Source organism: Vanellus vanellus (genome assembly GCF_965231255.1).
Source record: "Vanellus vanellus genome assembly, chromosome: 20".
NCBI classification, from domain to species: domain Eukaryota; kingdom Metazoa; phylum Chordata; class Aves; order Charadriiformes; family Charadriidae; genus Vanellus; species Vanellus vanellus.
In genome coordinates, this window is record NC_138925.1 from 8,682,333 (window position 1) to 8,700,816 (window position 18,484).

General features: G+C 46.2%; 2 protein-coding genes across 2 annotated transcripts; one reads left to right on the forward strand and one right to left on the reverse strand.

The window, feature by feature from the left end:
- Positions 1-2,659: 2,659 nt before the first annotated feature.
- LOC309680097 (transcription factor HES-5-like) lies at positions 2,660-3,729 on the reverse strand (the record flags this gene model as incomplete). The annotated part of the gene is made up of 3 exons (XM_082493600.1): positions 3,649-3,729; positions 3,149-3,329; positions 2,660-2,925 (listed from the first exon to the last, which is right to left on the reverse strand). Exons 1-3 carry the CDS (start codon positions 3,712-3,714, stop codon positions 2,660-2,662), a joined length of 513 nt encoding a protein of 170 aa, XP_082349726.1. The 5' UTR covers positions 3,715-3,729.
- Positions 3,730-16,316: 12,587 nt separating this feature from the next.
- Positions 16,317-18,162, forward strand: LOC309680099 (transcription factor HES-5-like). Its single transcript, XM_082493603.1, has 3 exons — positions 16,317-16,638; positions 16,820-17,000; positions 17,119-18,162. The coding sequence occupies exons 1-3, from the start codon at positions 16,576-16,578 to the stop codon at positions 17,358-17,360; spliced, it is 486 nt and encodes a 161-aa protein (XP_082349729.1). The 5' UTR covers positions 16,317-16,575; the 3' UTR covers positions 17,361-18,162.
- Positions 18,163-18,484: the final 322 nt, after the last annotated feature.

The following is an 18,484-nucleotide window of genomic DNA, read 5'->3' on the forward strand; positions in this document are numbered from 1 at the left end:
ACACTCAACTAGCTCGCGCATTGAGGGTAAAATACTAACCAAAATAAAGCAGAGCAATATGTTCTTGACCTGGCTGGCCGGCTTTTTGGTCCTTTCCATGCGTATAACAAAGGGTTTCATCCCAAATCAAGTGAGGACTGGCCAGGTACAGTTAGTAGCATTGGAATGCAGTTTGATCTGTCGGCTTAGCGGACCTGAGTTTGCTTAGTGCTTAACTAAGCAGCCATTTGACAAGATTGGGTATTCTAGCTTTCCTTTTGTTTAAGGAAAAAAAAAAAACATATGCTAGAAACAAAATTTTCAAGGGCATCTCTCCCAGGAGAGTTGAAATTGTTGACCAATGGTGTTTCATGCTATTACTGTATGTCTGGGAGAATGAGAGTGCTCCCTCTCTCTTTGATATCCAAATCAACGTGTCACTGTGGTTAGATAATAGTTTTGTGAACTAATTATTTGTGCAGATTTAGTTTACTTTGAAGAGAAGGGAAACTAAGAGGTGAATAGTCCCCACTGAGCAATGAATGGGAACTCTTCTAAGCAAAAGTGAGTGAGTGTTATTGGGGAAAGTGCTGTGTTTTGGAGAGACTGTTGGTATTTAAGGTGCTCAGGGGTGGCTTTAGAATCCCCTTCTTGTGCTTTTCTTCCTGCTTCCCCAAATACCTTCTGAATCCCTTTTTGCTTGTTCACCTCATCCATTCCGTCTTTGTGTAGCTGTGTGGGAGAAGGACAAGCACATCCTTTACAACAGGTGCTAATCCTCCTCCAGTCGCCAGAGTGCAGCTGCCTTAATCCCCGGGAGACAGGAATCATGTGGCCTCTACATAGAGAACTGCAGAAGAGTCGAACAGGGCTTGAGGCGAGACTGCGCGGGGATGCTGCAGTGCCTCTCCTTGCGCTCTCGGGAAGCCCAGGCTGCTCACTTGGGGTCACGCAGCTGGTGCAGGCCAGGTAGGCAGGCTGTTGTAAACCTCCGTGTAAGAGGATATGCTAGGTTTGTTTTCTGAACTGAAGTGGGGTAAGAAAATCAGGGGAGGATCATTTAAAGGATACTTGGGAGAGACACCATCTTTACAACAGGCTGGATAGAAAAAAAACCCTCTAAAGCCTGGTGGAGTGTGGCCCTATTCATGGCATGTTTTGGACCCCTGGGTGGATGTCAGAGAAAGAGATTAAACGTTTGAAGAAAATAAGAGTAGGGGGAAATAATTTAGGAGAGGAAATGCTTTTGCAACCTGTTTGCTATCAAATTATGTATACTTTTAGCCATACACGGGCAGATTTCACTTCAGTAAAGAAAGCAATTCTGTTATGGCCTAACAGAATTTATGTTTAGGTAACAGAAGGTGCTAAAATTAAGAGACAACAAAAAATAGTTCACCCCATTGCAGGTAGTTTCAAAGAGGAGGGTGAGATTCCCAAGCAGAGTCAGGTGCTGAACTCTTTGGAAGTTATTAGGATTTTTGCATGTTGCTACCTCCTAAATGGACAGAAAACATAAGACTGAACTCAGGTAGGTGGGTAAATTAATGGGGGGAAATAAACTGGCTGTGAAATTAGTGATTTGCTGAAGTCTGAATAGGTTGCTGTTAAGTATCTAGGTCTACACCTCTCAGTATCTCACTTCAATTTCACCTCCATTTTAATTTTTGATAACTTTTCCAGATGTTGCTTCTTTGCAGGATCTGAAATCCTGTTCTGCCAAACGAATTTCACAAATATAAACTATACTGGAATGAAGGGCTCAGAAATATGACATTTCCTGATAGTTTCCCCACTGCAGAAGGACTCTACATGCAACACATAGCCCAGGAATATTAGCCATTTTAATAATTTCAAACCAAAAGATTAATGACTAGAACCATTTTTATTGTATTGTACAGTGAAGACACCAAAGTTGAACATCACACAGGATGAATACATTACAACTTTATAAAAGCTTTTAAGCTCTTTAGCACGTTCAGTGAATAAAGTACTTATTGCCTCCCTTTCTCTCCCTTTTCCTTAAGGTATCACAAGCATTTCCTTTACAAAAGGTGTCAATTATCCCTCAACTGTGAGAGCAGCACATACTGATGTTAAGAGAACTTTTCCTAGAGCTATCTGTTATCATCTTAACTTTCTGTAAGAAGGTATACTAAAAATAGCATAGGAACTTCAGAAGAATCGGCATTTCTTAATAACAACTTTCACTCAAAAAGTAAAGGCTCAATACTCTCTTTATGATACAAAATACATTCTTCAAAGTGCTCCTTCTTTAGGAAGGTCAATACATTATCTAGAGATAATGGAGCACTTGAACCAGTGACCCAGGGAGTTAGCAGAGAGATTTCCACTGACAGCCACAGGCTTAACAGCCTTGCCAAGCAAAAGCCTGATGGAAACTGAACGGCATTTGGCGCTCTCCGTCACCGCAGAGCTGGGTCCGCTCTTTGGCTAGGAGCCACCGATAAAAGCAGCAAATTTGCTGCAAGATACAAACGCATTCCTTCACTATGAAGGGAAACTACTCAGCAACCCTCATTTCTTGTGACAGAAAAACAGTAACTGCCCCCTCCCACCTTTGGAAAGCAACGTTTCCTACTTTAAAGAGGAACTATTATATCACAGGTCCCTCTAGTTTTTGTAGCAAAACATAGGAATAAAGCAAAGTTCAGCAGGTCTACCAGGGTCTCCAGATGGTAGGAGCAGCAGCCACAGTCTTCTGGGCAGGTTGCTTTCTGGCAAACAGGCAGGGGGACAGAGGTGGACTACGCAGAGCAGGAGAGTACATGACATCTGCACCCATCTGGGCTTTGCAGAAATGCTTGATGAGCTGCACCTGGGTTTCCTTCTTGGGTTCATAGTAGGACAGAAAATGCATGGCTTCCTTGAGGCACCGCAGGTATCCACTGTTAAAGTCCTGCTCTAGATTCTTGTGAATGAATGCTAGAAAAGAAAGAAAGAAGCATATATAGTGGGTTAAGATCATGGGGCAGTGGTGATTCATGCATTGAGTTTCTTTCAAGAGCCTGAGTCCACAAGCCTTGCTTGTGTGACCCGACCTGGTGTGTTGCAGCCCCTGCATGCCTCGGGGGCCAGGGCTAGAGGGGAGGGCAAAGGCTGGTGGGAGCGGACTTCAAGTGCTGTGCAATAGGTGCTCTGCACTCACTTTGGTCCTGCAGCTGGCTCTGCTGCTTCAGGTAGCTGACAGCCACTTCCAGGATGTCGGCTTTCTCCAGCTTGGAGTTGGGCTGGTGTCTCTGAAACTCCTTCTCCAGGAGCACTTTCAGCTGCTCGATGCTGCTGTTAATCCGGTCACGGCGCATTTTCTCCACCACCGGCTTCCTCAGCTGTAAGAGAGGTGGAGCAAGACCGTTAAGGATTTCTGAGACCTGACCTAGTTTCCCCTTCTGATGCCCTGATACACAAGTGTTCAGACGCTTTCGTTTGGTGGGAGAGCTTTGCGATGCTGCCTATCTGTTCCCTGCTCAATTTCATTTTTAAAAATCGAAATAGTCTCTTTTATCTCTCTTTAACCCATTTGCCTTCCCCCAGACTACTTTCTCCCTCCTTAGCTCATCTTTTCCCATGTAGTACATGTGTGATAGAGGCAGCCCATTGCACAGAGCGCAGACCGGCCTTCCCAATCCTGTCAAGGGCTCTACTTACTTTATTCTTTTCTTTTGGCAGCAGTTTCTCCTCCATGTGGATCACGAGAGTGTTACTGGGAGCCATTCTTAGTGCTCTCAGTCCTGGGCACAGACCCCCACCTCGGGCTGCTGTGCTGAGCGTTAAGACTACGCTTTGGCACTTTCTGCTGCCTCTATTTATACATCGGGGAGCTCCAGAGATACGTGAGTCTGGGGATGGCTGGTGTTTCCCACAGCCGTTCAGCCAATCCAGGCACGCAGCCCAACAATAGAGGAAGCATCTATTAGTGCATGGTACATTGATTGCAAATGCCCTGGAGAGAATAACCTTCTGCCCACGCTGACTGGTGGAGTGTGCAGTGTGGCCCTTCAGGGCTGCCCAGGGATCTGGGAAAACACTGACCCTCCAGCTGGTTGTCTGGGATCAATTGCATTCCTCAGTCCCCGCATGTGCCAGTCACATTTGTGGTGTGGAGGAGGCACGCTTTTGGGGGAAGGCGGGAAAAGAAGAAGAAGAAGGGGAGCACTGTTAGGGTCAAAATCAACAGCACCAAGGACATGTTCTTACTCTTTGTAGAGAGGGCACTTCACAGCCAGGCTCCCAGGTGCAGCTTCCCAGAGTATGGGTGTATTTGTGCTTGTCCCGTACAGTTGTTACACTTTTAACGGGTGAGCCAAAGTTCTGCCAATGTGAAATGACATGTTTGTTTGCATGACACTTCTAAATGCTGTGGAGAATCTACAGTCAGGATGGCGGGATGTCAGATGGACATGGTGAATAAATAGGGAATGGGAAGCAAATGGAAACGGTAACCTCTCTTTCTTTCTTCACGCACTGAGATCTGCAAGCCCGTTGCACCAGTGTTCCCATTGCCTTTGCTAAGGACAGCCACACTCCTCCTAGCAGAACCTGGCCCATGCCTAGTCACACCTGTAGCTCTTTCTTTTCCCTTTTCTACTCTCTCTTTTGTAGAGACATTTATAGGAATGATGGTTGAGATGGGCTAAAGAATAGCATCAGATTCAATCCAGAAGCCTTGGGAAGTCAGAGGCAGGTCGTGAATGGAATCTCGTAGCTGAGGCCCATCTTCGGACCTCAGCGAGGAGGTCAGTTCTGCTTCTTGTCTGAGATTTCTGGTGCGCTCTGTTCTCATCTGACCAAGGAGCATCACAGTGCCCCACTGCAGGCTGGACCTGCCGCAGTCTGCAGAACATGAGATCTTGGAGACCATGTGATTGCCTCCCTGTGTCACCTTTAGCATGTCATCCCCACCCCATTTTCTTATCTAGAAAATGGGGACAGTGCTGCTTGCTTATATTTGCGTGAAAATGTTAATAAAAATAAAGTCAACATTATTTCTTTTGTGGTAAAGGCAAGAAAAAGAATGAAGCTGTGTGGATGCTTTAGTTTGTCTTACAAGAAAATCTGTGCCTGGATAAGTCCTTGAGGCAGCACTGAAAATAACCCAGAACCTACCTGAGAAAAGCTGTGCTGCATCCTGCCATCTGAGGGTCTCAGCCTGTAGTGCCGGGGTGGAAGTGTGCTTGTTCTTTCCCAGTGCTCTGCTTGTGCACAGGAGCGTGGCTGAGAATTGGGAAATGGAAACGGTGGAGGGAAGTGTGCAGTGAAGTAAGAAAGCCAAAGACAATTTCTTACTTGGAAATCCTGAAGTGAAGCCTGAGTTTAATGGGCAGTTGACAGGAAGGAGGGAGGTGTCACTGAAATACCAGCTTGGTGGGTTTCATTGTATGGGCCTGAATGGGCTTAGCTCTTTGTGAAGGGCAGATGTTGTCCTTGGAGCCCTTTATTCCCTGCGTTGTGGGAAAGCCAGGAGACAAGACATCTCATGAACACTTTGAAGCAGTCAAAGGATTATGATACAAAATAAGATACAGCTCAGAGACTATGCCCTGGCTTTTGCCAGCTCTAATAAGGTGTTGCCCTTTTTTCCTGGATCCTTTGGCTGGCTTTCCTCCAAAAGCTGGTGTCCTGTGTTATCCCTTTCCTAGCGAGGGAGCTATGGTGGCAGGCCTTGAAGCTAGGAGCTGACAGGTAGGCATGTCCCACGCTGGTGGAAGAGACTCTTCAGTGTCAAAAACCATCTTTTTCCCAACTCCTGAGAAGCAGCCCTGACCTTTATTGCTGTATTATAACTGATAGCCAGATGGTCTTTTGGGAGTTGGATTCTTTCCCTTTAAATCATTCAGGCTCAAGCACCGTCACTAATGCCGTGAGTAGTTGCAAGGCACACTTCTATTGTCCCAAGAAGAAATGTTATCAATAGGGGAAAAGTATGGGAAACGCAGAGAAATTCAAACCCACACAGCCTGGTGCTAATAACTCCTTTGTGGAGCCTGCACTTCTGTCAAGGCACGATGAACTCACATGGCTTTTTCACCCAGTAAGGCTGAAAAGCACGTTTCCCCGTGCAGGCAGGGGTTTCGCAGAGATCTGTGTTTACCAGGAGAAAGGGGCAACATGGGGCAAGGGGGCAGTGACACTGGTTCCCACAGGGGGTGGCCAGCAGGAATACCGAGCTCAGCCGCAGCGCTGCCTGTCCCAGGGGCTGCTGGTTTAATTCACCGTGCCTCAGTTTGCTCTTCTGGGAAATGGGTTGGAAGCAGGAGCTGAGCCCGTGTCTGTGGTGCGGGGCAGGGACAGGGCTGAAGCAGCCCTCGTGCTTTCCTGGCACCACTTGGGGATACTGCAGAACACCTGCGAGAATGAAGTGGACAAGGAGCAGCTCTGGGGACAGTGTCCCTTTGCAGTGGGAGGGCTAAAGGTGACCTCTTCTCCCGGTCTCGCAGAGGGGTTTCTTTTCCCTCCATCTGTTGGGAGCCTGGCAGAGATGCTGCTTCTGCAGGACACCCCTTTGTCATGACGGCTGCCCGGGGAGCAGGGCCTTGCAGGATCTGTCCTGTGGGCAGTGTGATCTCTAGTGGGCTTTTTTCTCTTCCTCAGGCCAGCCTGTGGCCAGCATTGCTGGAAAGGCTTATTTACACAGGTAAAACGGAAGGCTTTTTAGGACCAAGCTAGCTCTGATCTCACTGGCCAGTGGCAGTATCACTGAGGAAGACAGCAGGAATGAGAACACCCACCAGGGACCCAAGCAGACCTGTGCTGACACATCTGTGTGGAAATTATCTTTGAATGCTTGATAAAACTATTGGGTCTGTGTGTTGTGCCACACTCATACCTTACTATTGCTGGGTGGACGTGTCTTAATGTTTAAGGTTCCTGGATTTTAGCGTCACAAATCCCTTCCTCATCCTCATACTCTTATGACTCGCTCTGTGGAGGTTTCTTGGGTAAGGTTTGAAAAGACAGGGTGCTGTCTATTTGAGGTGAACCCTAACGATCCTTTGACAGTTTTTAACTTATGAGTTGCTGCTTACTTTGGTGTCACAGACGAAGATCCCTTCTCCCAGCCTCCAGGTGCACCTAACCCTGCCTACCGTGTTCTGCTCGGGGTGTTTCAGTGATATTACGTTCTACACAGTAAACAGTTTTAAAAATGGTTTGGCATGGGAGGCAATATATAAAGGAATTATCCTGCAAAACTTGCTATTCAGGATTGGCTTCTTCCACTCTCACAAGCCGAGCGTAATTCTGCTGTCTGAACTAACCGAGTGGAAGTGTAGTGAAATCTGCCTCTTTCAGGGGAAAAGGTTATGTTGTTATTTGACCTATTGTATAAAATATTCCATTAAATGTCATTAGCATGGCGTTATCTCCTCCTTTAGACATTAGAACCCTGGCAAAAAGGGGTCCTTTATTACTGTACAGTACATTCTTCACAGGTTTAACCCCTTTTAATTAGTTTTTCTTTAGATCCAGAATGCTTAATATACTGCCATTCCCAGGTGCATGAGTGAAGGAAAGTGGACTTTGATCATTAAGAAACATATGAGACAATTTGATCTGCATTTTCAGGGTTGTTGGAGGCAAAAGCAATTTCTATAGCTGCTTGTGTGGGTGACCCTGAAACAGTCATGCACCAATGACACAGTCTTTCTACAGTGAGTATTACAAATAATTAAAAATTAAGGAGAATATATTATTTTTCTGCCCAGCTGAAATTCCCACAAGTCACCTCTCAGCATATTCAAGAGTGCACAAGAGGGATTTATTATTTCCTGGTATATTGACTCTGAAAGGTCTGGGGATTACAGCTGCTTTGCACATGAATAGCTGGAGTGTGTTGTACAAAAGGCATGGTCTGTGGGATAATGGGGTTGGATGTGGGAAAGCGCTGACCCTGGGGGAGAGCAGGCTGGTGCCTGATGGCAGGAATCAATTATGTCTCAAAGGAACACATTGCCCTGGGAGCAGGCTTTTTGGGAGCCACCATGTTATGTGTTTACCACCCTCCTCCTTCAAAAACCCATATAAAGCAACCACAGAATACCTCTTATCCTCCTGCTTTTTGCCAGGGACTGCAGCAACACCTTGCTCTGTAGTTCGGCCGGTTAGTGTGAAGTTCGTGTCTCAGTAACATAACTGTTCCCCATCTCAGCAGCAGGGCTGAGACCCAGCAGCTCTCTCACGTGCTACCAGAGGGTTCCCAGTTTTGCTCTAAAGCACCCCAGATACTGCTGACTTCGGTGGGAGCGCACGCTCCCCAAAAGTCCTCTGAAACAGGCAGACCCCATCAGGCAGTCACCTGCTCGGTTCCGGCCAAGGAAGAACAGCCTGTCGCTAACAATGGGGTGGAGGGAGCAAACACAGAAGCTGCTGAGTTCATGCACTTCCTTCATTGTTTTGGGTGGGGTTTTCTTGGAAGATGGTGGTATTCAGTACTTACAATGCATTGTAAGAGTGCTTACAGCATCTCTGAGGATCTGGCATTATTGCTGACCCTGCAAATGTCAAAATTTGGGCTTCAAGAAATGGGCTGAAAATCATAAGGGTTTAACAAAACCACTTTGATGTTTCTAATAAAAATGAAATTATTTGATGGACTTTTTTTACTTACTTACTTTTTGATTATCGAGCATTTGGATTTTGTTTGGATCGATATAATTAATTTTCTCTCTTTATAGAATCATGAAGGCCATAAGTATTATGAGTCTCATGATAAAAATCATGAGACTTACCAAATAGTGCTGCCAAGCATTTTAGCAAGGAGCAGGTATCCTGCAGAGAGACTATTTCGGAGGAGCAGGTTGAGAACTGGGAGTGCGGTTCCTGAGATTTGGCCTCATCAACCACTCGCTGTCATTGACAAGATGGGGTCGGTGTGTTTGTGCCAGATAGGAGGGCAGTCACCTCTCCCCTTACAAGAGCAGCAATTAATCCTGTCTGCATGTGTCAGATATTTAATTACTCAACTCTAGCTAGGGCAGCAGTGGAGAGGGGAGATAAGAGTCACAGACTTCCCTGGTGTCCCCTGAGCCTCATTTGATTGTTCCCTACCTTGGGAACAGGTTTGTATCCTGAAGTTGACTCTCCTGTATGCCCCAGGGAATTTCTCCCCTTCCCTTGAGCCCAGCCTGAGTTTTGGGATGTAAGCTCCTACTGGAATCCACGTTCTCATGCCTGGCAGCTGTCAGTCACCGCACTGCGTGCGTCTGGTGAAAGTGTGTTGGGGCTCAGTGTGAGGTCCTGCCTGCCAGGCAGGTGGATTTTGGAGGACTGAGGATCATCTTTGCTGTGTTCAGCTGGCAGTAGAAGGAAGAGATCATGTCTGATAAAAGCAAGTACCTGCCTTGCAGGCAAGAACGGGTTTTCAGAAGCTAGATAACCTAGTTCTGAGCCAGGCAAAGGACTAGCAGAGGGGCACATGCCAAGAAGTGAGAGACTGTGGTCCTCACAAGGCATACAAGGTAGAATTGGATGCCCTCATCACCGTGCCCCAGGGCAAGGCAATTCATCAGATGTCAGGATGAGGGGGATCTAGTGCAAAAAACAGAGCCAGACTCTAAAGAAAATAGTCTAGAGAGGGTTAAGAATAGGACCAGGAACCCAGAACATCTCCAGTGCAGCTGATAGCACAAACCGTGCCCTGCAATCATCTGCAGCACTGGGTACTGGGCATCTGGCACGACATCCCCAGGAGCTGCCATCAGGAGACTGTGCAGACACCTTTTGCATTCTACCAACAATCTGCACACAGCACTGTAGCTGAAGGTAGCACTGGACTTGTCAGCTAAAGCAGTATGCCTCCTTTTCATTTTGAAAAGTCACTTGTTTTATCCAGGCCAAGTGTCTAGGGCCTGAAATTCCCTTATAAACTCAGAGAGTTCATGTCAGCCGGGGCACACTGCATCCTCTCCTCCAAGGAGCTCCAAGCTCACAATAACCCTAACCGCTGGGAGGCAGCTGATCAGAATTAGATGGTGCTGACAGACAGATATGCACAAGGACTAAGGACAGCTGCGGCTTCCAAGTGAGGTTTTGGTAGGTCTTCAGGAGCACGAATAAACAAATTAAAACAGTTTACTTTCTGGAGAGATAAAGTTAATTTCTGTTGAATAGATCATTAAGTATTTCCTGATCACGGACTTGAGTGCATCTTCTTCTTCAGCCTTTTCATGGGCTTCAACAAGTTGTACTAAATAACATTTTCAAAAAACACCACTGAACTTGAGTACAAAGGAGAATTTTTGCATCTGCTTATCTAGGTGGTGCATGACTGCGAGTGTGGTCCAGGCCGGTAATCCAAATTCTCCCACAAGCTAGGGAGTTGCCTCCTTTTCAGAGATGCCAAAGCTAATTAAAACAAAAGTGAGCGCTGAGCATCTTTGCAAACCAGGTGTCCCAAATAGCCGCTTGGCGAAAGAAGCACTGCAACCCGTAGGCTATTTGAAAGATTGAAATTTTGGGTTTCTCCTGTCTGCCTTATTTTTCTTCCTTTGTAAAACATTGCTAATAATACATCCTTATCTCACAGAGGAGGTTGCTGAGAATTCATTAGCTGGTATTTGTAAAGCACTTTGAAAATGCAAAGCCAGTGCATTATTCCTAGTCTTCTGGATGCTTTCCATGTTATTAAAATCAGGATTTCAGAAAGGCTTATCGGGGATCAAAACAGCATCCCAAACTTGAAAGGAAGCAAGTCTGTTAAACCATCAACTGTCGCCTCCCCCTCCAGCCAGATGTTAAGCCCTAAAGAACTGAAGTGGCACAAGGAATTATTTTCCCAAGTTCCCCCAGCTGGGCTGACAGGCCTTGATCAATGGTTTTCTCCACAGCGAGTGCTATGCAGATGGTCTACCCAGAGCAAGGTTTCTGTGAAGTACAAAGGGAAGTCAAACACCATTTCTAATTCAGCTTGTAGCATGGCACGCTTCCTTTATCCTCTGCCTGAATGCAGTGAATAGGAGAGCAGTGTGGGAAACTGGAAGGAACTCCAAACTCACACAGTCTGCGGGGCTGTAGGACACTCCTGTCCTCAAACCACATCTGCCTGTGACAGACAGAGGGAAAAAGAGTGACAGAACGAAAAATCAGATTATAAAAACTTCACGAAGGGAAAATAAACCCCGAGTAAAAGGGAAAAAGTGAAGGAAGCCACGCAAACAGAACTTGTGCCAGACTCAAACAGGGGACTGCCAAGCAGCAGAGCGAGGGAGGGTCGGAGGAAGTGGCAGGGAAAGGTGCTCCAGGAGCAGAATCTTGCTCAGCCACCAGTAAGGCCAAAGAAAATTGTCCCACTGAAGGTGGCAGAGGTGGTTTCGGCCCTCACTAAGACTTCTGAGCCATATACTTTGTTTGCCTCTTTAATTCCCCAGATTTGTTTACGTTCAGGGAAACACAGCCCCTTGACATTAGTCAAGCTGCTCGTAAGCTCATGCAAACTGTTGCAAACAGATACAGAAGCTCCTCCAATCCTTAATTGCCTTGGCATGTTATTCTCAGTTGCTGTTTGCTGTAATTTAAATATGAGGTTTAAATACAGGATAGATTTCCTCCTGCCACCTTGGAGATCCTCTGCTGTAGGTGAGGCATTGCCTCCGTCCAGCTTTGCCCAGAAGAAGAATGTGGGTTTTTTCTAGGGTTGCCCACGGAGTCGCTGACAGACACCAAGAGTCTCTGCTACCGGGTGTCACTTGACAGTCGGACTGCCCGCGCCCCAGGTTGCTCAATACTGCTCAGTCTTGCTATTCTTTTCATCAAAGAATGGCCCGCCCAGATGTGATGGCAACCATTGCAGCACATGCCCCATAATGGTACAGCAGGGCACCGATTCCCGAGCTCCACGCGTCCGAGTTGGTGTGCTTTCCTCGAGCAAACTTGGAAATACCAACGCAGGTCCCGTTCACAGCCATCACTGCAGTTTTGCAGTGGCATCTTTGCACCTCTTTGCTGCACAGTGCTAAGGGGAAAAGATGACTCCTATGGACCATGAGGATATCATGATACTTTTGTATGATCCATATGGAGCTATGGAAGCTGGGCTTGGCCTTTAAGAAAATTAGATCCGATTTTATACCAGTAATACTATGGGGAAGCTTTTCTCTTCATTAATACTTCTAAACTACTCTGTGTTGCTTGGGTGAAAGAAATGAGAAACAGTAGACCAGATTCTGGTATTGGTATTTGCCAGGTGAAAATTCAGGGTCAAATTTTGCTGGTTAGGATTTTGATAAATTCCACTGTAAGTGTATAGGTAATTTGTATTTACACCAGTCTACCGGACATCAGGAAATAGCTCTGGAGGTGCAAAAGCTGCGGGCAAAATCTGGCAGTTCTCCTCACCCTTCATGAAGTGCAAAGTTTCTGCTGACTTCAGTGAGGATCCAAGTAAAGCCCTTAGGTTTGGACCCATTTTTATTTTTCGCCTCAGGATGGTCTGGAGGACTCAGTGTTAATTGAGTCTCCTACATTTTGCTGTTTTTCCCGTTCTCTATTCAGAAGCATTGCTCTGTCCCTGCTCCCAAGCGTTTTAGCTTTCTAAATGACTTACTAACATAAGGCTATGGAAGTTTGTGTACCTCTGAGTTTCCCACACCGTTTCTTAACTATATTCATTCCTGTCACAAAGGAAGTGTGCCTGACTACAAACCACATTAGCAACGGTGCTTGCCTCTGCATTGTGCTCAGTGGGAAGCCCCGCTCCCAAAAGGCCATCTGGGCAGCACGAGGGAGAAGCAATGGGAGCAATGAGCGGCTCTCCAGACTTGGGAAAGCGGCAGCATCTTTAAGTCTTCCTAAAGAGCTAACATCTGGCAGAGATTCTGGGGGAAGGCTATTGCTAATGCCGTATTTCAAACATGTTATCCAGATCCAGTATCTTGGGATCCTAATAAGGTTTCTATGCAATATTTTGTATGTTTGGAATGCTGGTAGAAGGTGTGTAATTCAGAATTCGTTACCCTTAGTGTAAAGTCCACTGACTCCGATAACTTTATAATAGTCGGGAATTTTTGTTATCGTTTTTCTTTAGGATTTCCAACCAAAACAGAAGCAGAGCATCTATTTTGATGAGTGAGGAAGTAGGAACCTCAGTGGATTCACTATCTGGGGGAGACTGTGCTACATTCACCTCACAATAGTCCATTGAATATTATAATTTTTATTACCACACATGGTCTCAGTATGGGGGGCCTCCAGCCTCTATAGTTTAGTGAATTTCTGACAGCCACAGAAGATCATTGAGCTCAGTAGCAGGCTTTAGGTCAGTTTGGATCCTAATGGAGAAGAAATGTTGAGTGCTGACCCCTTGATTGTGCCACGTGCCCAACCACTACCGCAGGGTCATCAGGCGAAGCGTTGGCACAACTGTCTCCTGCTCCTTTCCCTTTGGACTGGCCAAACGTGGGGCAGCGGGGCTGTTCTGGAATCCCTGCTAGGAAAGCTGGTACTGCCTTTGCTGGACTATGTTTTTTTGGGGTTTCTTGGGGTTTTTTGTAAGGGACCTGAGCTCACATTGCTCTGAAACCAGCATGCAGGAGCTAACCTGAGGGTACAGGCATGAGGGGGCTAGTCACATCCATGCAGTGTGGGTCATGGAGCGTGCGTGCCTTCACCACAGTCGGAGGCGGGAAGTCTGAAGGCTTGGGTTACTGCAATAATGCCTGACCTTGTAATTACTAAACAGCAGGAAAAAAACAGGTCCATTACATCTCAAGCTCACACAGTCAACATACATGGAACAGGACTTGATGCTTGGGATACTGGAAAATATCAAGTAGGCATTTTTATCCCATACAATTCGTTCTTTCAAGAAGTTATATGGAAGTTACTTTCTTGGAGCAAGAAAGGAGATAGAGGTTTTCATTCTTTTTTAACTGAAGCTAAATGTTGTAATAGTGAATTAAGCAAAATTTCTACCAAGACCAAGTAGAGTAAGGTGGTTCAGGGTTGCATGACTGTTCCCATGGAGTTAACTTCGTAATCCCCTGGGTGCTGAGTGGAGAAATAAGAGGTTCACGTGTAAAATCCTGCTGTAGAGATCCCAGTTGGAATCAGCAGTGGCAGACATGTGGGTGGCAATGCATTTGGCCTGGTCTGGATCGGCTGAGGGGCTGCAGCCAGCAACAGCCGCTCTGGGCTCCTGCCTCTCTCCCTCACGTCTTCAGAACCACCGGGCAAACCCCAGACACAGCCAGAGCCCGCGAGTGTGACAGAAGAAAGCCAATGGCAGACCAAGTGACTCACGTCACACATCTGCTCTGCTACAGTTTTGTCATGGAAAGTTAATTTGTGTGTCCCGTGTCCCCCCGTCCTCCCCCCCAACAGTCCTAAGATGCAGGAATGCAATAATGCACAGATTTCTGAGAAGTACGCTTGTTTCTTGTTGTGCACCGAGGGTAATTTCAGGGAAGGCATCTGACCCTTTAAACAGCTTTGTTGGACTAAAACTGGAGTGCCTGTTTATGTGACTTGTGCTGGAGGGGGAAATTATTGCTGTTCTTATAGCTGCTTATTAGTGGGTTAATCTGGAAAACAGAAACTGTCTCTAGCAAAACTGCTAGAGGACCCCGCCGATCACGGGACCGGCACATTTCTTCTTCATGCACTTGATTAATGAGCTCAAGAAATGAGTTTCTACTCAGGAGCTTCTGTTTCAGAGAATCTCCCCAAGAGGGATGCACGGAGCGAAAGATTGGTTTCAGAGGTGGCATTACATGGGCTCAAAGATAATCCACAAGCTTTGAAGAGAACATGTGAAATGGTGTCACAAAAGCTTTCCCACAACTTGACATAAAAGACTCAGAGCTCAACAGCTGCTGCCCTGTACGAAAAGAAGAGAGCCTATTCAAGAGCAGTACAATGGGGATGGAAAGGCAGATCCTGGAAGAGGTCATTTAAGCCTTACCTGGTCTTACGAATAATGAGTTGCAGAGTGAGAGAGAAATTTGTCCGTGTATGTGTATTCACATTAGAAGACATGCGTGACCACACACATATATATTACTATATACATGAACACAAACAGTATTTACTTACTACACTTCCTTTTGCAGTAAGAGATCCCAAACATAAGTCCTAACATTACTTGACAGTAATTTATCTGATTATTATTATTCCTGTGTTGAATCTTATAGAGGGAGATAGTGATGCTCCCAGAGAAGTGTGTTGAACTGATTAGGTCACGTAGCACATTCGGAGTAAATCTGGGACCAGAACACATGGTTCTAGATGTGTGGTTAATGCTGCCGCCTGCCCGCTTCGCCCTTCTTGTGGTGTAAGAGGGCACCGTCGCCGTCAGCCTTGTTCCACCCCGTCCAGGGTGCATGGCCAGAGGATGCAGAAAACACTCTGCTGCCATTTCTTTCTTCAGCTGCTCGTGTGAGGTTCGAGCTTGTAAAAGAAAGCAGTACTTGCATGGGCAGGATAAATGCAGGCAGATCTGGTTCAAGTTTTCCAACCTGAATCTCTGGCTGTGTGTTTATAGGATAGAAATAGCAAGGCCGTTAACTTTTCCAGCTGCAGGCACCTGCTGAGCAAAGACTGCGCATCTCAACATAGAAACTGCCCCAGTGGAGAACGAGGAGTCAGGAATTTGATTTCTAATAATTTTATGGGCTATGTGAATTTCTTCTGCACACAATTTTCCTTTGTGCATAGATTAAATGAAAATAATTAGATTAAAACACATTGTGGGGAGGAAGTGAGAAAGCAGGATGTGAGACCGAACTGATCCCAAAGCACTCCGAGATCCTCCTCCTTGTGGATTTATCTTGCAGGTATTTGAAAACAGAAACATAAAGCGCTTGTGACATGGTGTGACATAGTGCGTTCTAAAGAGGTGCATAAGATATCAAGGAAGAGAACAAAGATCAAAATAGAAAACATTTTCAATAACTGTGTGTGCTTAGAATTAAATGTATTTATTTGCAGTAAGCCAAACTGGAAAAGCTGTTTTCTGTTTCACATGGGCAAAACTGGTGTGACGGTCACCTGAGGGAGAACAACTGGCTCTGGCTTACTGAGAAAACAAGCTGAGTGGATTTAAAGAAATTCTGCTGTGTATCTCAGGAAGCCAGAAGCTGCTCGTGTGTGCGTGTGCATTTGTGTGTGCTGAAGCGTGTGCCTCCGGGCGTCCCCGGAGAGGAGCGCAGCCCCGCGCAGTGCTGTATTTCCCGCCATGACCTCCTCCTTCCTCCACGCATGTGAACCCGAGGCTGCGTCTGGAATGCTATTGATCTGCGGCATTAGTCAGCAGCCTTTTCCCATTGAAGGCCAGCTCTTTCCCAGCTTCTGACACGTAATTCTGATCCCAGCCTTTCACGTACCACACACTCCCCACCTGCTCATCTGGGAGAAGGTCATTATCCCCAGGCTATTCACCGGCAATGGAGCATGCAAGAATAGATGCTTCTCCTTTTGTGCTGCCTATCTCCCTGATTGGCTCTGGAGTGTGGGAAACTCCACCAAGCCGGAGACCCACAGACTCTCGGTGAGGTTGCACAGTATAAATATCGGGCAGAGGCAACTTCCAGCAACACGCTTCTCCTGGACCTCCACTCTGAGACCTTTCTTCCTTTCTCGGGACAGATGGCTCCCAGCACTGTGTTCATGGAACCCGACAACCTGCTGACACCAAAGGAGAAAAACAAAGTAAGTCCAGGCACAGCAAGGCAGCTTCAAGCCACGCTCTCAGCTGTTCTCATAGCAGTTTACACCAGCTGAGAAACTGGTCCACATTGTTTAGGAACAGTGGTGGGCAACAAACAGTCCTGTGCAATGGCAGAGAGGAGATCCTTCTCATAACATGTCTCTTTTCCTTTGCTTTTTACAGCTGAGGAAGCCGGTGGTGGAGAAAATGCGCCGTGACCGGATTAACAGCAGCATCGAGCAGCTGAAACTACTTCTGGAGAAGGAGTTTCAGAGACACCAGCCCAACTCCAAGCTGGAGAAAGCCGACATCCTGGAGATGACTGTCAGCTACCTGAAACAGCAGAGCCAGCTGCAGGTGAAGAGTGAGTATTGAATTCCGTTTCAGTCTCTAGCTTACTGTAAATCTGTGAGAGTTTTATGAATCTCTAGCCATGAACAATTGCTCTAAACCATTCTTTCTTCTCCCTCCCTCTTCCCTAGCTGCAGGATCCTTCCCTAAAAGCTCTCAGTTTGACTTCAGAGAGGGCTATTCTAGATGTTTGCAAGAAGCTTTCCATTTCCTCTCTCTTCATAAAGTCCGAACTGAAACGCAGACCAAACTTTTAAGCCACTTCCAGAAGAGTCAGTCAGCTGCTACGGAGGCCGCCTTTTCCCCTGGGAGCCCCAGCAACCCAAAGCAAGCATCTCCGAAAGATGCCAGTATGCTCTGGAGGCCCTGGTAGTCAGGGGAGTCCTTACGTCGCGGACCTTTGCCTTTCACAGTCCAGAGGAAGGATCTGACTGCATCTGATAGTCCAGCTCTGGTCCTCTCTTCTGTAGGGAATTTTATTTCCCCGTGTATTTTATTTATGTGTGAAAGAATGGCATACTTTTGACTTTTATGGGATCCTTTGGCAAAAGTGCAGCCATTCTGTGGAGCGGTACTGAGGCTGTGTAGAGGCTGGTGACAGCAGTCCACAGCACGCTGCCCCGTCAGGGTGCGAGTGTCTTCAAAATGAAGGAGGGTCTTTTTGTAAATGTTACAGTTGTGACGGACAAGAATTGCTGTAGGAGAGATTTCTCTAATATTGCTTGTAAGAGCCATCAGCTCTGCTCTTGCTTGATGAGCGACGCTTGTTCGCTTAGTCACTCCAGAAGATAAATTTACTACCCTTTGGTTCATGCACACTTGATTAAAATCAGTTTCCCTCTGTTTGCTTATAACTTGTACAACATCATTTTGTTTCGTTTTGGATTTTCCCCCAGTAACCCTTTCATAGTCCTAGTACGTAAAGTGTGACAGATGAACAGAAGCTAGGAAACTATGTGGAATATTTCTACTATTTTGCTGCTTTTTTCAATTTAGAAAAAGAGTATGTTACTGCTTTATGTTAAAGAAAAGGTAGTAGGTAAAAGGCTTAATTGGTCAATGTTATACATTTTGGGTGTAAGCTATGCTTTTTCTAGCATTTTCATTATAATAATGATTGTTGTCTGTATTAAGTGGTTGAATTCATGGTGGATAATGTTTCTCCCACATTTGGGACAGCCCTATGGCTTACATGCATACTGTGTATGCGTCTCTGTCTTTGTAGAGAGCAATAAAATGCATTTGTGTGCAACTTCTGTCTGGGTTCTCTCCTTCTGAGGGACACGCACCCACTTGCGCCCCTGTAAAAGACTAATATGTTTGTCTTCCAAAGGAGTGGGATTCTTTGTAAAGTGAAAGGAGCTCGTATTCTCATCCGCTCTTTATTCTCATGACTCCCATCACGCGCATACCTCACACCCTTAACCTGAAGAAGTGAGCTGGTGCTACCATCACACAGATTCTCTCAGCTGAATCATACTGAGCATTTCCTTCGTC